The sequence below is a fragment of the Melospiza georgiana genome, chromosome 22, assembly GCF_028018845.1.
Source record: "Melospiza georgiana isolate bMelGeo1 chromosome 22, bMelGeo1.pri, whole genome shotgun sequence".
Classification (NCBI taxonomy): Eukaryota; Metazoa; Chordata; class Aves; order Passeriformes; family Passerellidae; genus Melospiza; species Melospiza georgiana.
In genome coordinates this window covers 5632938-5650094 of record NC_080451.1, presented here as the reverse complement: position 1 = coordinate 5650094, position 17157 = coordinate 5632938, and the positions used below count along the sequence as shown (strand labels likewise).

Below are 17157 nucleotides of genomic sequence, written 5' to 3'. Positions count from 1 at the left end.
GCTGCAAGGCCACCCCAAGGTGAGGGACAAGAGGACAGTGGGACCACTCGGGGTGGGACACCCAGCGTTGTGTACCCCTATCCCATCCCTCTCTCCTTGGGCGTCCTCAGAGCACCGTCTGAGAGGTCCCTGGGGCAGGGGACAGAGCTGAGGTGCAGCTCCAGAGGGCTGTGTGCCATCCCAGTTTTGGGGGTTGTGGGGACACCCCACAAGTGGCCCTATCCCCTCAATCCCACCTGAGCTTCCACCCCAGGAGATTTCAGGGAGACCAGGGGCGTTCCTTTCCAGTGTGGCCTCGCCACCCCAAACCAGGATGGAGCTGCATGGGCAGGGGGGACCCCCATTAATTCCCCCCTCGAGCCTCGGCCACCCCGATGGCCCCGGGCCGGGGGGCTCTGGGGGGACGGGGCCGCCGGGATCCCGTCAGCCCCGGCACAAAGAGGAATGCGATGAGCACATGGTTCCCATTAACCCCGGAGAATTTTTTTTTTCTTTTTTAGTTTTTTTTTCTTTCTTTTTTAGTTTTTTTTTTTTTTTTTCTTTTTTTTTTCTTTTTTTTTTTTAATGATTGTTCTTTTCTTTCCCCCCTCAGTTTTCCGCAGCTCTGCTGGGGAGGAGGAGAAGCGGCGGCTGCGGCGGGTGAGGAGCTGGGCACGGCCGGTAGCGCCGGTAGCCGGCGGGGAGGGAGGGAGGGAAAGAGGGAGCCGAGTGCTCCGGGTGCTTTTTCCTCTTTAATCCCTTCCCTGCTTGAGTCAGAGGCTGAAGTCACCGGCAGGAACATCGCGAGGGTTTTCGCCCACCTCGGGGAGTCTGTCTGCCCCACAAAGAATGTGCTGACCCCCGCGAGTGGGATTTTGGGGGAGCCGAGCCGCATGAGACCGGGAACTCATCACACAGGTATTTTTCAAGCCGCTGATTCACCTGAGGGATGAATTCTGCTTCACCAGCACAGCACCCTGACTAAAGCCTCAGGGTTCCACGCCACAATCTATTCCATTTGGGAAGGGGAAGCTTCGCCCCAGCTGCTTTTCCCCTTGGGAAGTTGGATAAACAGCCCTTTTCCTTCCTGAGCAGGGTTTCTCGGGGTCGGGTGCATCCTGCCTGTGCTGCCGGGTGCTGCTCAGGGATGTGACAGTGTCAGGGACGTGGTGATTCACAGCACTGCACCTCAGTTTTCCCACATGGATAAATAAAAGGGGAGAAGTGCAGGGCTGGAAGTGATTGGCAGGGAATTGGGGGTAAGGAGAGAGGGAGTGGGGACGTAGACAGATTTCAAAAAAGGGATTGCAAAGGCAAAATCCTATAGCAGCTCTGTGTTTTAAAAGGAAAGGTGGGTACTTCCTGCTGCCCATGGGGAATTTAGTCCCAGGTGGGTGGGAGCAATAAGAGGAAATACAGAGGATGCAAGTACTTATGAAAAGGTGGGATTTGGCCACAGAGGTGTGAAAATGGACGCTATCAGCTGCTGCCTCGCCAGGACTCTGTACCCTGTGTCCTCCCAGGCATGAGACCATTTATTGCTGTGACGTGGGAGGGGACACTCGTTCCTTCTCCCTTTCCGGGAGGAGGGAGCGAGTTGATGCCGAAGGGCAGCAGGGCTGCAGGAGCTGCCAGTGTGCCTGTGAGTTTTACTCTCTTTCTTTCTTATTTTCCCTAGAATCAACCCCCGATCCGGCCCTTCCATGGCTTCAGCGATGTTGCCAGGGAAAGCAGAGAAAAGAATCGCTTCATCCATCTTCATCACCCTCGTGCCACCACGGAGGGACGTGGCCACCAAGGAGAAAACCCAGCGGGAGCCGCAGCCAGGTGGTGCTGAGGTCCCTGGCACCCACCAGCCCCAGATCCTGCTGTCACCCCCCCAGTTACCCAACGGAGGTGAGGGGCGTCCATGGGGGCTGGAGTGGTGTGGAGGGATGGTGATGGGGCTGAGGAGGCTGTGGGGATGCTTTGCTGAAGGTTGTGCGTGCAGAAGGGGATGTGGGGGTATTTTATGGGGGGCATTCCCCAAACCCCTGCACACATCCCAGCATGGATCCGGCTCCTGGGGACGGGCTCTGTTTGCTCTCCACTGCCGGGTGCTTATCGGTGCTGTTTGTCCCTCCTGCTTTGATGGCGTTTGCTTTTGGGGCAGGTCAGCGAGCGCTGCTGCAAAGCTGTTGGGGTGTTATTGTGACACCCTGATATTCTGATGGGGTGTTACTGGACATTACTGATCCCCTAAACCCCCACATCTGTCTGTTGCTGCAGAAACCCACACGATGGCCCCTGTACCTGCATCCTCACCAGTCCTGCCCCTCTCTGAAGTGCCCCAGCCCTTGTCCATGGAGCCGCTGGGTCTGGCACTGCAGCAGCTGGACCTTGCAGCACCTGCCACCATCCAGGTGAGGATAACAGAGTACAGTCCCCCCAGTGCCTCAGTTTCCCCACCTGCAGGCTATAACTAACATGGCTTTGCCCTTCCCCGCTTGCCAGGCTCCTTCCACCTTCCCTGCTGAATTGAAGCCACCCACATTTTCCCAGGAGCAAGCAGGCAAGCAGCAGTGGCAGGATGTGAATGGAGACCCGGGGAGGGACATCTCCAGAGGTAAGGGAGACCCAGCTGTGCGTGGGCTCCTCCCCGCTGAGGGAAACTGAGGCACACAGCTCCCAGCCGCTCTCCCTGCTTCTTGCAGACATCTGTGCCTTCTGCCACAAGGCGCTGGGGCTGCGGGAGCCAACGGTGGAGGCGATGAGGAAGCAGTACCACCCCGACTGCTTCACCTGCCGCACGTGCCGCCGGCTCCTGGCTGGGCAGCGCTACTTCCAGAGAGACGGGTGCCCCACGTGTGACACCTGCTTCCAGGTACCCATCCTCCATCGGGGAAACCGGCACCCTTGGAGCATCCCTCGGGGTGTGGGCTGCTGTCTCACGGCATGTGTTCCCTAAATTCCAGGCCACGCTGGAGAAATGTGCCAAGTGCCAGGGGCTGATCACGGAGCACATTGTCCGTGCCCTGGGCAAGGGTTACCACCCCAGCTGCTTCTCCTGCGCTGCCTGTGGCCGGGCCATCGGCACTGAGAGCTTCGCCTTGGATGAGCAGGGTGACGTGTACTGTGTGCCTGACTACTACAGGTTGGTCATGGAGGAGGGTGTCCCACACTGGGAGCTGGGTTTGGCTCGTCCCTGTCACCCCACAGGGCTCACTCCACCCTGTTGGCTCCCATCAGGAAATACGCCGTGGTGTGCAGCGCCTGCCAGCACCCCATTGTCCCCCACGAGGACGAGGACACCTACAAGATCGAGTGCCTGGGACGCAGCTTCCACGAGAGCTGCTACCGCTGCGAGGTACGGCCCCGGGGATGGGGGGCCCCCAAAGCCAAGGGAGTGGTACTGAACTTTATCTGAGCATGGACACAGGGATGGCAGCACCCACAGCTGGTTTTTAGCCCCCAGTTTATCTTACAGATAATGAGAAGGGGGAAATTAAGTAAAATTGGGTGGTGTTTGGAGAACTTCTTCAGCTTTGCATGCTTTTGATGTAGTTTGTCACTTTTTCAGAGTGCTGGTGGGTTTTGCGGGGTAAATAGGATGTAACACACATGGAGACCCCTAAAAGGTGGCTTCCTTTTCCCCTCTTGCCCCCAGAGCTGCAGGATGCCCCTGTCACCGGAGCTGACAGAGAATGGGTGCTACCCCCTGGATGACCACCTCCTCTGCAAGTCCTGCCACATCCACTGGCGCAATGAGTCGTCCTGCTGAGACCCTGCAGTGCCAGGCACCAAAACGGGGGGTGCCCACAGTGGGATGCACCCCATGGCTGACTCTGGGTGCCTGCTGCACCCCCTAAATTACTGCAGAACTGGGTTTTCCTCACCAAAATGTCCCCAGGACCCTTACCCAGTGGGCTGGCAGGGTGGAGAATTGTGGATGTCCCGGCACAGCTCTGCGCTCATGATAAATCTAAAATGCCCTGACAGAGCAGCAATGAGGAATGGAGGTTTTATTCCTTATTTCTTTTTTAAAACTCCTTCTTCCAAAGGCCAGTTTGGTTTTCTTGGGTGGTGTTTCTTTCTTCTCAAGCTTCCTTGGGGTTTCACTGAAATGTTTCTCTCTGTGGAGAGCGGGCACTGATTTAGTTACTTGCAGTTAAATAAAACCTCGAGTTTAAAAACTCTCATTCCTTTCATCCACCCTGCATTCCAAACCTATCAAATCCAAGTTTAAAAATAAGGAAAAAAAGCCGGTTTTGGATTTTCCAGGCATGGTGATAATTGGTCCATAACTAAAGTCCACAAAAGTTGATTTTAGGGTGTAGCAATGTGGCAGATGCTGCTGTCACCAAGGGGAGAGCCGAGTGTTGTTTTTTGGGGTGGATATGGGATCTGGCGATGTTTCGTGGTGTTGATAAAAGGGGTTTTGGTGTGGTTTGGGGGTTTTTTTTGCTGACTGTCTATCCCGGAGCCGGCAGAGGGCAGCCGGAGCACAGATTCCTCCATCAGGCAGAAACTCCAGCTAAAAGCATCCCGCAGGGCTGGAACGCTGGGAAAGACGGACAGCCCCCTTTCTGCATATTATCCAAGATTATATTGCTCTGCCAGTGGAAGCTTTTTGATCTCCTCTCAGTCCAGGCCTCAAACCAGCAGAAATTAGACCATTTCTCTGCGTGCCCAACATCTGCACAACCGATGTTGCCGGTGCTTAGTGGTTTTGTTTGCGAGGGCGTTGCAAACCAGGCGGAGAAACTTTTTTAACTTTCTTTTTAACTGAAAGTGTTTAAAAAGCCACAAATCAAGAGCAGAAAATAGCAAGAGCATGTGAGATGATGTTTAATGCTTTCCTGATGGAAAATGGGAGCTGTAAACAAAGAAAGCAACCACCAGACCAGCAGCTCCTGGATCACATACAACATCTCCGGCGTGTGCTGTGTTTATGAGTGAAGGGGTTAATGATGGTTAATTAATCACATCAATAACTATTTCCTGATGACTCTTCCCTGTCTACAAAGCTGATTACTCAGTGTTTGTTAATGAGCATCTCCAGGCCATCAATCAGGTCGCAACTTGCTTTAAAGGTATTTATAAATAAGTTGTGGTTTGTCCCGGTCACGTAAGTTGGTGGCTTTGGGTCCAGTTGGGTGGGAACTCCTTGTCCCATGCCAAGGAATTCCTGTGCTCCAAGTCAGCTCTCACTTTCCAAAGCTTCTTGCACTGTGAGGAAAATCTGGCATCAAAATGATGCTAAAAAAGTAAAAGGATGTGGCAGCGGCCAAAGGGAGCAGGAAAAAGAAGGCCCGGAGGGCAAAGAGCTGCTTGCTTTTTGTAATACAGATATTTTTCCACTCAAGGTTTTTGAGGAGGATGGAAGTACAATGCTGAGTGGTGTTTTGGATGTGTTATTCAAAGTTGCACTACCCTTCCACTGAGGAATGGTGGGAAGGAGTTGGGTATTTCCCCCTTGGAGCCTTCCAGGACAGGCTGTTGGCACTGGGACTGCAGAATTTTTGGCCGGAGACAGGCAGGGAAATGCTTTTATTTACAGGCAGCCTTGGAGAAGGTACTGGAAAGCAAGGAGAAAGGAAAGGCACCACTGGAGTGTTTGGCAGCATAGTGAAGGGATGTGGTGTGGTCAGACTTGACGTGATATTTCAGGATTGGAGGGTGACAAGGGACAGGGATAGATGGACACGGGTAAGAGGACAAAAAGGCTGATTTAAGGCATCTTCTTCCCAGATAAAGGGAGAAGCACTACGAGCTGATGCATGGGGGAGCATTGTGCCTGAAAAGCACAGCCCCGTGTTTTCCCTTGGGAGGAGCTCGAGGAATTCTGAGCCGCATGCAGGAGATCCTGCAGGAGCTGGATCCCGTCCCGCTGCCGAGCAAACCCAGACCGGCTGCAAGGGCTCAGCCTGTCCTTGGGCTCCTCACCCCGTCACAAGCACTTCTGCAAGCACCCAGGTCAGCAGAAATAACCCAACCACACATCCTGCCCTGAACAGCAACATTTTGGGGGGCCAAGCCCACCTTGGACCACCCGGGTGTAAGCCCCACTCCAAGTGCCTCCTCTTGTCCCTGTGGCAATGGCAAAGGGCAGAGAGGATGGCAGCGCTCCGGATGGCTCCAGCCCTTCCTTGGCTGCTGCAATCAGCTCTTGCAATCCCTCTTGGCAGGCTGGGGAGAGCGGGAAGGACCTGGCTGCCTTCCAAGGAGCAGCAAATGCAAATATTTCCTCACTTCAGGCTGGGTGCGGCCCGCGGATAAAATTTCCTTGGGCTTTCCCAGCGAAGGCATCTGATTCTCCCTCTGCTGCGAGGCCAACATGCTCCCAGGAATACAACCGTGTGTCCCATAAAAAAACCCGAAAGGTTATCTTTTTACAACTCAAAAGACTGCCTGGTTTTTAAAAAGAGGTTTTAAATTGAAGGAGGAGCTGCCAGGCACGGCTTGTAGTGGTTTTGAATCAGTGGTTAAAGCGTTGCTTCGTGGAAAACAAAAATCAACCTTTTTGCAGGTTTCTTTGGAAAATGGAAGATTTGTAGTGTGGTGCAAGGATAGTGGGATGATAAAGGGGCTGGAAAAGGTGCTGGGAGCAAGACTGGGTGCTGCAGGATTTTCTCCAATAAGATAGAAAGAGCTGCAGGACAACTGGGGTGTTTTTTCCTTTGGATCCCAGGTTAATGGTAATGCCATCCCAGCCAGCTCCCTGCAGCGTTGTTCTTCCCCACAGAGCATTCAGACCTATTTTCTACACGTTCCTTTGACACAGCCTGAAAAACCATTTTATTTCTTAAATGAAAATTGGTCGGATCCTGCTGATTCTGGGAGAGGTGAACACCAGCTGGGATTATACAAGGAACAGCCCAAGCGTGGATTTCTCCTGATGCAGCACAGGTGAGATATGTATTAAAAAAAAAAAAAAAAAGAAAAGAAAAAAAAAGCTGTATGCTAATATTCTCATTTATCCTCAGTTTTCCTGGCAAAACTGAACCACCCACTGCCACAACGTAGTTTTAAAACACATTGATTTTGATAGCATGAGGGGAAAGGGATGAGGCGAGTGCGCAAGCGCGTTACCAGGCTGCCAGTGCTATACTGGCCTCTTTATAAAATAAAGGATAAAAAGCCCAACCCACCCTATTTCTGTGAACAGACACACAGCACACACCTGTGAGCAGGGTTTTGCTATTTCATATCCCAGATTTCCTTCATCGTATCAGTGATTACAGCATCCTGAAGCCCTATTTCCTGAAAATTACCAATTTTCACCCAGATTTGGCTTCAAGTGGTTTAAGTTGTATCTTTATTTTGATGAAATGTCCAGTAAAGCAGTGTGAATGAGGTGTTTTATTGAAATAAAAACGTGGATATTTTTCGAAGAGGTTATCCCCTTTGTCAAGGTGGATTATTGACGTCAGGGATTTATCAGTGGGGGGAAAAAGGTGGAGAAGGAAGGGGAATAAATATGTATATAATAATATATACCTTAATTCTCCGTGCTGCTAAACTTTTCCTCACAGCCAAGCTGGGGAATATGCTTAATCTCATTTATTGGATTGCTTCATCTGAGTATGTTGGTTTTTTATTTTATTGTTTGTTTGTTTTTTTGCTGAGGCGATGGGGCTCTAGGCGGGGAGTTAAGCACGAAGTGTTTCGTGAGGAAAAAGAGAAACTCCTGAAGAAAAAAAAAGATAAAACGAGGAGGAAAAGGAAGGTTTGGGGTGACAAAAGGCGGCGCCGGCCGGGGCTGCCCCTCACGGCCCCTCAGGCGCTGCCCCCCCCCCCCCCCCCCACCCCGCGCTCGCTTCACAAAATGGCCGCCCGGCGGGGCCGCGGGAGCGGCTCTGAGGCGACAAAATGGCGGCGGGCGGAGAGCGGGGGGAAGGACGGGCGAGGAGCGGTGTGGGCACAGCGAAGGGCTCTGATCCTGTGGGAATCCCCTCCGGGCGGGCGGCGAAAGCGCTGCGGGTGAAACCTGACCTTCTTATCCCCCCCCCCCCTCCTTCCTGCCCTTTTCTCCTCGCCGCCTTTGCGAAAGGATGTGAAAATGGCCAGAAATGCGCATTTTTATTCGGCCGTGGCGGAGCCCCCGGTTTTTCCCCTCACCTCAGCTCCCCGCCGCTCCCCCAATTATACCCCTAAAATATTATTTCTTTTTCCCTCACAGCTGAGCGGTTTTGGCCCTGTATTGCGCTTTCCACATGCCCCCCCACCCCTCCCTTCATCATCACCACACACACACCCCCAAGCTGGGTAGTTTTATGCCTAATTCTTCGTTTTTCCACCGCTTTTCTCCTTCGCAGGGGTTGAAGCCGCCATCTCCCGGTCTCCTCACAGCATGGAAAATCCCCAAAAGTGCTTAAGGAAAAAAAAAAAAAAAAAACCACCAAAAAAAAAAAAAATCCCAAACGCACGAGGATTGATTTATCATCGCAGCCGGAGTGGAATGGGAAGAAGCCATCTCGCTGCTCGCCTGCTCCCCACGACAGCTCGCCCGCCATTCGCTTAATTAAAATCATATATTGGTGTGATCAGACGTGGTAATACCATTAAAAAAAACCAAATCCCGTAACATCCACACGCTCGTTGTTGGAGGCTGTAGCCAAGGTACCATGCTTTTTTTTTTGTTTTGTTTTGGTTTGGGATTTTTTTGTTGTTTTAAATATTCTTTTAATGTTGCCTTACCCTTTTTTCCTGCATCAGAGTGTTGTTACAGGCTGTAACATTGCCTCTTAATTCTTAAAAGCTACATACCTAAAAATACTGCTTTTTCCCCTAGAATTGCAGATTTAGGCCCATACAGGTGCTCTTTTATTTCTACAGATACAGAAATACTTGTATATATTTATGAAATATAAATATATAAATACTGCTATGTATTTCATATTTTTATATACATATGACCTCTTCCCAGGGACTACTTAAAGTATAAAATAAGCCCACACACCTAAAAACTATAATTTAATTATATATAATCACTATAACTTTGGCCCAATATATCTTTAATTTTATATATATATATATTTTACCTTTGTTTTCCTCCATTGGTTTCCTACTACAATGTGTCCTAAAAGCAGGAGAAAAAAATGCCATCAAAAATAAAAATAAAAGAAGAAAAAATAACAAAAACCAACCCATCTCTTTTTTTACAGTCCATGCTGGAAGTTTATGCCTGAATGTTTTATTTGTTCCACAGAGATGTAGATTTTCCTTGGGAGATTTGGGAAGGATTATTTTTTAATGAAAAAAAGGAAAAAAGTACACCCAGAAGAAAAAAAAACAAAACAAAACCAAAACCAAACAAAGAATGAAAAAGAAACAAAAAGGAAAAAAGCACAACAGAACCAAACCGCAGTAAGTCAAGCTGCAAATGCAACCCAATAGTCCGGATCAGACAATTCATTGCACAAAAAAAGGATAAATGGAACTGCAATGGCCGGCTTTGCTGTAGATCCAGGAGGAGGGATCAGCTCCTTTATCCCACCATCTCGCGCTACAAACACCACCATTTTTTTTCCTCTCTCTCTTTTTTTAAATACGCTTTGTTGGGGCGTTTTGTTTCCAGCCGAGGCGGCCGCACCACCCCCTGAGCCGGGGCTGCCGGAGCCGCTCGGGGGCTTCACTTTTACAGAGATCTCTTATTTTTCCCCGGCCTTGTGCAATCCTCTCCCTTTTATTACACGGGTTTGGTGTTTTTTTCCTCTCCCCTCTGCGGGTGTAAAGGTTCCTCTCCTCTCTCCAGCTTGGCTGCTTGTTCCAGAAGGTTCCACGGGGGCGGGGAGCCCCCACTGCGGCGCCTTTGCCGCAGCGCCGGGCAGGAGGAGGAGGATGCGGAGGATGCGCCACCTCTCCCTGGCTGGGAGCCTCATTCCAAGCCGCTCCCCCTTGCTCCGTTCCCCAGCCTTGAAAACAGAGCGCTGGGAGGTGTTTGCAACTCGGAGGGGTTTGGTTTTTTTTTTTTTTTTTTTTTTTATGGGTTTGTTTTTTGTTTTTTTTTTTTTTTTTTTTTTTTTTTTGTTCCCCTCTAAATAAATGGAAAGCGGAGCTGTCGCTGATGGAGATGGATGAGGCAGGGCTGGCAGCGCCGCAGCTCTGCTCCGGCGCGGCCATGGCACCGATGGCATAAGTGACCTTTCCCAGGCGGTGGGAGAGGGGATTCCCCCTCCTCCCCAGCATGCTCCTGCTTGGAATTCATTTTAAATAGCAGGAGTATTATTTTTTATTTTCCTTCCCCCCTCCCATTTCTCCTTCACTGTTCTTTTTTGTTGTTGTTGTTGTTGTTGTTTGGTATTGTTTTTTGGTTTTTTGGGTTGGTTTTGTTTTTTTGGTTTTTTTTTTTTTTTTTTTTTTTCCCTGAAGCTTCCTCATGATCTTTTATTTTTTTCCTGTGTGTGTTTTGAATTGCATTTTAAAATTGCCCAGCTGGAGACAAGGCTTGATTAGAGCTGGAACAATAGCTCCCTTTTATTAATAACGGGAAGGATTTACAATCGTACAGCACCTTCCTTGGAAAGCTTTCCAAACCATTTGCAAACACTCACAAATTTCAGATTGCGCAGCCCTTGGCTGTGAGGTGGGTAAGTATTTAATGGTGCCACCACCCAAAATCACCTCGGTGGCAAAACTCAACCTCAATTTCTGAGTGCTTAAAAAGATGACAAATTTGGTTTGGGGTTTTTTTTTTGGTGGGGGTGGTGGGTGGGTGGGGTGGGGTGTGGGGCTGGCTGAAAGCTGTAACCTAAATCCGTACATGCAGAGTATTTGCTGCGTCCTGGGAACCGGGCTGTTCTCCCTCCAGCCACGCAGAGCTGTGGATTTGCTGCATGTCAGTAAACATCTGCTGATGGATTTTTTTTTTTTAATTTTTTTTTTTTTAATCCATTCCCCTTTTGCAGTCCCTAAGTGACCTCCTGCAGCACTGCCTCCGCTGCGGTTCCAGCACGGCCTTGCACTGGAGCACTGATGTGTGTCCCTGTGGAGTGACCTTGCTGGGGGGACTGGGCCCACCGAGCGATTCAGGTGCTCTGCTTTGATCCCAAATCCCAGCACCCAGGGGGATGCTGCAGTTACGGGTTAAAGCTGTTTCATGCCTTATTTTTTTTCCTCTGTTTGTTTGTTTATTTTTCCAAGGGAAACAATGTATTGTTTATGAAGCCCTTCTCCACAGCAGATCCCTGCAAACCACACAGGGATCCAGGAGTCACCCAGGCAGTGGGATCTGGCCCTGCCAGAAATGTGAGGGACAATGCTCCAGCCATGCCTGCGTGTGTCACACACGGGCCACACAAACCCACAGTGTTCCTGTGGTTACTTCTGTCTGCTGAGCATCAGTGGGTCCCAGGGCTTCCCCTTCCCACTGCTTGCTGCTTCACAAAGGCTGATGCTTCTGGAAAAAGCTCTGCCTTGTGGCCTTTAAAATAAATAAATAAAGCAGCGCTGCTGTGGATTAGTCATCCTTATTTTTGCAGGAAGCTGTTTGCCAGCGCTGTCCCAATCACGCATGTGCGTGTGAGATGGGAACTCCAGCAGGCTGCTAACGTGCTCTGCTCGCTGCTCCTTGGAGCTCAGCCACCCAGCCTTCTTTGAGCTGCTCCTGGCAGGTGGAAAAACCCACAGTCCAACTTTCCAGACCTTTCCCTCCTTTTTGTTTTTCAGTGCTGGAATCTGCATTGGCAGGTGTGCAAATGTGGAGACTGTAACAGCAGCAAGTGAGGATGGATGAGGTGTTTTCTGGGGTCATATCCAATTCCAGAGAAGAAACCCTGGTGATTTATAATTTTTTTCTTGTAGAATTTATTCTGAGCTCCACTGTATCTTGTGAGAAGACTGAGTTTGACCCTTTTGGCTCCTAAAAATGGTTCTGTTTTTAAACCTTGGTGCTTTTCCGCTTCCCTGTGGTCATGCAGAAGAGCAAGCAGTGCAATTAAACAGTACAGCAAAGGGCAGCTCCCTCCCCCTTTCCCTTTCAAAAAATCCAGAGTTGTGTGTCTTGAACTGCTGCATAGGCAGAAAACATACAAAGCCCTTGTCAGCATTGTGCTGATGTGTGGCACGTTAAAAAAAATACACACAAAAGGGGTGGGGAGAGCTGGTGCCTCCAGGGAGCAAAATTGTGGGGCCCCTTTCCCTCCAAGCCCACAGACCTACGTGGGATAGTCTTTTCCTCCTAATTTTGCTCAGGTTGGAGGGAGTGTTGAACCTCTTAAATGGTGTTGATGAAGATCGGGGTCTCCTTGAATTACATTTTGTTTTCTCTGTGAACTTGCTCCCATGAGATGCAGCCGGTTTATTACTCCATTCCTCAGAGTGCCAGGAAGAAGGGAAACGCTTCCTTACCGACTGTCCTTTCCTTTGTTTTGTTGCAAAGGTGATAACCACAGACGTGGTGCTGGTTTCTGCCCGGTCACACATGGCTGGGAGGCGCAGCTTCCCGCAGTCATTAGCACACAGGGAGTGCTGGGGGTCGTTAAATGAGGATATCACAACGGGATTCCATGCATGCCGCTGCCTGACCCGGCCCTGGAGAAGCCCCTCAGGAGAAATTATTTCACTGACTGGTTGCTGCAGGGATTTCTAGCACAGCTATGGCTTTATCCTTTTTTTTTGGCTAAAATGAAGTGCAGGATGGGGATGAGGTGGCCAGGCCAGGTTTCATACCCTGCTCCCTGTGGTAGGTGTGTGAACAGTGTGCCTAAAGCCTTGTTTGGAATAAGGCAGCGTGGACAGGGATTTGGATTTCATTCCCTCATTAGGGCTGTGCTGGTTTGGAGATGCACCTTGTACTCTTCATGGGCCTTTGCTGGCAGGGAGGTTTGGAGGAGCAAGAAGCTGCCTGTTGGGATGATTCCACATTTTTCAGGCTGGCACACCCTGTGGGACTCTAAATTACTTTCCTTTGGCAGTTTAGGATAAACTGAGAATTGCCTTGTGAGCACTGAACTTTTACCACCCTGAAGAGTTACTCGAGCTACATCCATGATATTTCCAAGCTAAACAAAACCTGAATTTCCAGTGCCAAAAAGCAATACAAACCTCCACTCCTCCTCTGTTCAGGAGAAAACCACAGTCTTTCAAGCTTTGCTCTTAGCCCAAGGAGTTAAAAAGCTGCACTGTGAGATCTGCAGAGGTGAAAATAAAAGCCAAAGGCAGACGAGGAACTTCTCCCATGCCGTGTTGGAGGAGAGGCTGTAGAGCACAGCAGGTGTTGATGCACAAATATTTCTCTTTGTGCTTTCTCTGGAGTGAAGGAGTGCTAACTGCACAGACATGGGGTCACTCCTCTTCATTTAAACACCCTCGTGTTGCTGTGGTATCAAAATGGTGTTTGATGCAACCAAAGCTCAGATCATGGTGGCTTGGAGTTTATTTTGTGCTGCTCAATCCAGTGCAGAATGTGAGGAGAGCAGCCTCTGTCTTGCAGATTTGGACTGTGGGGCTTGTCCTGTAACATTTCCAGTGTAATTTCTGAGATTTTTTTTTCTCCTGGGCATTGCACACAGGTAAAAATCACATCTGGATGTAGGTTTAATACAACAATTAAGTGTTAAAAATGGCAAAGTATAGGATTCTGTGATCTAACCAGTCCTAGGGGATTTACATCCTTTGCAGTTGTCCTGTTTGGGTATCAAATCACATAGACCTGTCTTTTTTCTGTTTATTTTCTTTGGCTTTTCCTTAAAATGTGATCTTTTGCAGCCTGGATGGCCACAGTCCTGTCCAGTGATGAAAGCCCTGTGTTTGGGGAGAACCCTTGTGAGGTGAGCAGACACAGCTCTCTGGCACAGGAGTTTGGGAGCAAGGGGAAGCAGGGCAGAAGTTGGCACTGTGATATTCCTGTGATTTTTTTTATTTTTTCCAACAACAGGCTAAAAAAAAAGGTGCTCTTTTTAATATTTCTTTCTACCACACCATAAGCAAGAGTAACTCTTTTGCAGTGCTGTGTTGGCACTTAGGTTTTGATTGTGTGGCTTAACCATCACACTGGGTTCTGTTGCTGAAGAAACCTCTTTTTTAGAAGGAATTTTAGAAGCAGAAATATGCTTTTATATAGAGATAAAAGTGGGTTCAATGTCAACTGAAGCTCAGGGGCCCCTGTATCCTGGGCTGTGGGATGTGGCTGTGTTAAACCACTGGCTAAAATGGTGGCATTTTGTGGCATCTCCTGTCCCTGTCATCGTGGATAAGAACACCACAGGGAAGAGAGTCAGAAAATAAATTACTAAATGTTGCATTTCAAAAACGTGAAGGGAGTTTTCTGCACAAAGTCATCTCATCAGGAAGATTTGGAGCTCTAACCCTCAAAAAGAACTGAAATCAAGAGGTTTATTAATATAAATCCTGTGCTTTGTGTTTTTAAGGCTGCAGAACCCAGCTCTGTGCTCCAAGTGTTTTCAGCCCCTGAGCCCATAGCCTCTGTCTTGGCAACAAATGGGCCTAAATATCAAACAGCACCAATTCTTTCTTGGAGAAAACGAGCATAAAGCAGAGTGGGTAAGCTATAAAATTAGGCCAATAATTCAGGCTGGCTTAAAAAGGAGATAAAAGCCTAGCTGGGAATTTGATATTCAGCTGTCATAGTGTTCTTTTAATAAATACTATCAATGAGCAAGGAGGACCCATAAATACATTTTATCCTGACAAGATGGTGGCTGGAGCTGGCTGGCTCAAACCAAGGAACACCCTGAGTGTTTGTTGGGGCTCTTTGCTGGGAAACCTCCTGCTTTTTTTCAGAAAGGAAAGGAACTGGCTGTGCACTGGTGGTGGGGAGAACCCTCATGTTCCTGCTCAGATCCCTGTGAATCCCAGCTGATGTAGCCAGGGAGGGGTGCAGCGTCCTCCTTTCTCAGCACACCGCACAGAGATGTTGCTGAGCCAGACCTGAGGGTAGGAAATGATGGTCTGAGCCAACAAGTCCTGGTTGCTGTCTTTGTTCAGTATCTTTGCTTTTTGAAACGTTTGCTGAGCGGTCTCAGCGATGCGTGGCAGCTCCGCCGCTCGGGAAAGGCGCCGCGTTCAAAATGGATAAACCTGCCTTTTGAAGCATTGTGTCTGCCCACTTCTATTTATTGGTTTTTCCTCCTCAAAGAGAGGCTGCTGTGTGGACCCCAAGGATGTTTTCCGCTTCTCCTGTCTTTTTTTTTTCCCCTTCAAACTGGAGAGCTGCTAACTTTATTAGCTCCTTATATGGCAGCCCCATTTTCTCACGCCTTTAATGGCTCTCTTTTGATCTGTCCTGTTCTTGCCTTGCTTTTCCTGACATGAACGTGGTGTTCAAGCTGAGATGGGTTTATAACCTGCTCCCTCACTAATAAATGGCCTGGCACTTTAATCCTCTCCAAGCACTGATAAGAAACATCCAAATGTTTTAACTGTGGGGCTGGCTGAGTTGTCTGTAGATAGCTGACTCTCAGCTATGCCCTCCCAGGAGTAATTTAAATTGTTCCTTGCAGTGTGTATCCCAAAGGCTGAGGGTCATGGAGAGCAGCTCAGCTCCCCTTGTCCTGAGTTGTTTGGCCCCTGGGAAGGGCAGCATGCAGGGCAGTGCAGCTGTGCCTCACCCCTGGGTGCTCCTCACGCTGTCACACAAGGAGAACACTGGGCTGGCACAAATGTGTGTCCTGCAGACACAAGGATGGTGTTGGTCCTTCATCACAGCCCCTCTGACCTGCTCAGGGGAGGGTTGTACCTGCTCTGCTCTCCAGCCTGGGGCTGTGTTCTTTAAAATCATCGACTGAGCTGTGGGGATCTGGTTACAGCAGCATCGCTGGTGTGGTTGCAACCAGGAACAGCTTCCCTGCAAAGCATTTGAAGAGTATCACCATGGTCCAGAGCTTTGTTTTGCGTCACCAGCCGAGCTTTGTGCTGCTCTTCCAGCTGGCTGTTGTGTAAATGGAGCCGTCCTGGCGCTGGTCTCAACCCTCTCCTGTCAACAGAGTCGATGGCTTTGTTTGTGACAGCTCCCAGCCCCTGCGTGTCCTGTGAGATGGCCGGGTGACAGCAGTGACTCCGTGTGAGATTCCCTGGAAGCACCTGGGAGCTGCTGTGGTTTCCTCGTGTGTCCCTTGGAGGTGCCACCCCAGCAGGGAGGAAGAACAGTTGGGATTGCAGCTGCAGCAAGTGCACCCCATCGGAGGAGGAGAATTTTTCATGGAAGAGCTGTTTGATTTTTTGGTGGTTTTTTGGTTTGGGTTTTTCCTCTCTGAAATGGAGAGCCCCTTAAAGGTAGAGACAGGTACAAACTGCTCCTTGGGCTTCCCATCAGGTAAAGAAATGGAAAGCTGAGCCCAGCTCCACACTGGAAGCGCCGGTGGAGCGTGTTGGCAGCGCATTTTCTGGTGTGCACGTGGCTCCATCTCACGTTGTGAATAATAGATGGCTTGCGTGCAAGGAGTTGTTGGGGTTTTTAATTAATCAGCAGATCCCACTTTGGCAGAGCCCATCATCACTGGGGAAACTGAGGCACGGGGCTGCCAAAGGATGGGCTTGCAGCCACTGGAGCTGGGGCTAAGGCTCGGGGCCACCACAGATGGAGTCCGTGTGCGTCAGAGACGTGATTAAATCAGGAGATTTGCATGTTTGTTAAGCCACTACAGCTCGGTGACTTTGACCAGCAGCAAGGTGGACTTGTTGCCGGAAGGTTGCGGTGTCCGGCCGGACTGGGTGGCAAAAGGCAGCTCTGACCAATAAAACACGGGCTTGATCAATACCCAAACGTCATCAGGAGACTTTGGCCATGGAAAACACTGAAATACAGGTTTGCTCTGTGGTGGAAGTGGTGAAGGCTTTAAACACCAACATTCCTGGCTGGGGGTGTGTGTTTTATCCTGACCTCACAATGGGATCTAATTTTCATTTTGGGACATAGAAATAGGTGTCTTATCAGTGCAAGGGCATATTTTGGTGGAAAAGAAGATCTTGTGGGATAAAAAATACCTAGTTGTACATTTCAGAGCTGGGGTGTGACATGTCAGGCAACTAGAGATGGGTGATATTGGCAATTTCTTCACCCCGTGTTAATTAAGGAGCCGTGCCAGCCCCCGTGGGGGAGCGGGAGGTGAATCCTTCCCACAGTGGGAGTTTCTCCTGTGTGGTTTGCAGGGCAGCCTGGTCTCCCTTCTGTTGGGGGAAGTACAACTCGGAACACCCTGCTTGGGTGGAGGGAGTGTCCCAGGGTGACACATTGTC

General features: G+C 49.6%; 1 protein-coding gene and 1 long non-coding RNA gene across 2 annotated transcripts; both read left to right on the top strand.

Moving 5' to 3' along the window:
* The first annotated feature begins 709 nt into the window (after positions 1-709).
* On the top strand, positions 710-4120 carry FBLIM1 (filamin binding LIM protein 1). Its single transcript, XM_058039393.1, has 8 exons — positions 710-897; positions 1658-1875; positions 2248-2381; positions 2473-2584; positions 2673-2842; positions 2934-3112; positions 3208-3325; positions 3626-4120. Exons 2-8 carry the CDS (start codon positions 1683-1685, stop codon positions 3737-3739), a joined length of 1020 nt encoding a protein of 339 aa, XP_057895376.1. The 5' UTR covers positions 710-897; positions 1658-1682; the 3' UTR covers positions 3740-4120.
* A 6240-nt stretch (positions 4121-10360) lies between these two features.
* On the top strand, positions 10361-16661 carry LOC131092718 (uncharacterized). Its single transcript, XR_009115515.1, has 3 exons — positions 10361-10546; positions 10869-10992; positions 11104-16661. It is a non-coding gene; the product is annotated as an uncharacterized LOC131092718 (long non-coding RNA).
* The last annotated feature ends 496 nt before the right edge of the window (positions 16662-17157 follow it).

Bases quoted from the DNA above. Each gene is read 5' to 3' on its own strand.
- FBLIM1 (XM_058039393.1), top strand. From the start codon at position 1,683: ATGGCTTCAGCGATGTTGCCAGGGAAAGCAGAGAAAAGAATCGCTTCA. The intron at 2,585-2,672 runs GTAAGGGAGACC...TGCTTCTTGCAG, and splicing joins GGGGAGGGACATCTCCAGAG to ACATCTGTGCCTTCTGCCAC. The intron at 2,843-2,933 runs GTACCCATCCTC...CCTAAATTCCAG, and splicing joins CGTGTGACACCTGCTTCCAG to GCCACGCTGGAGAAATGTGC.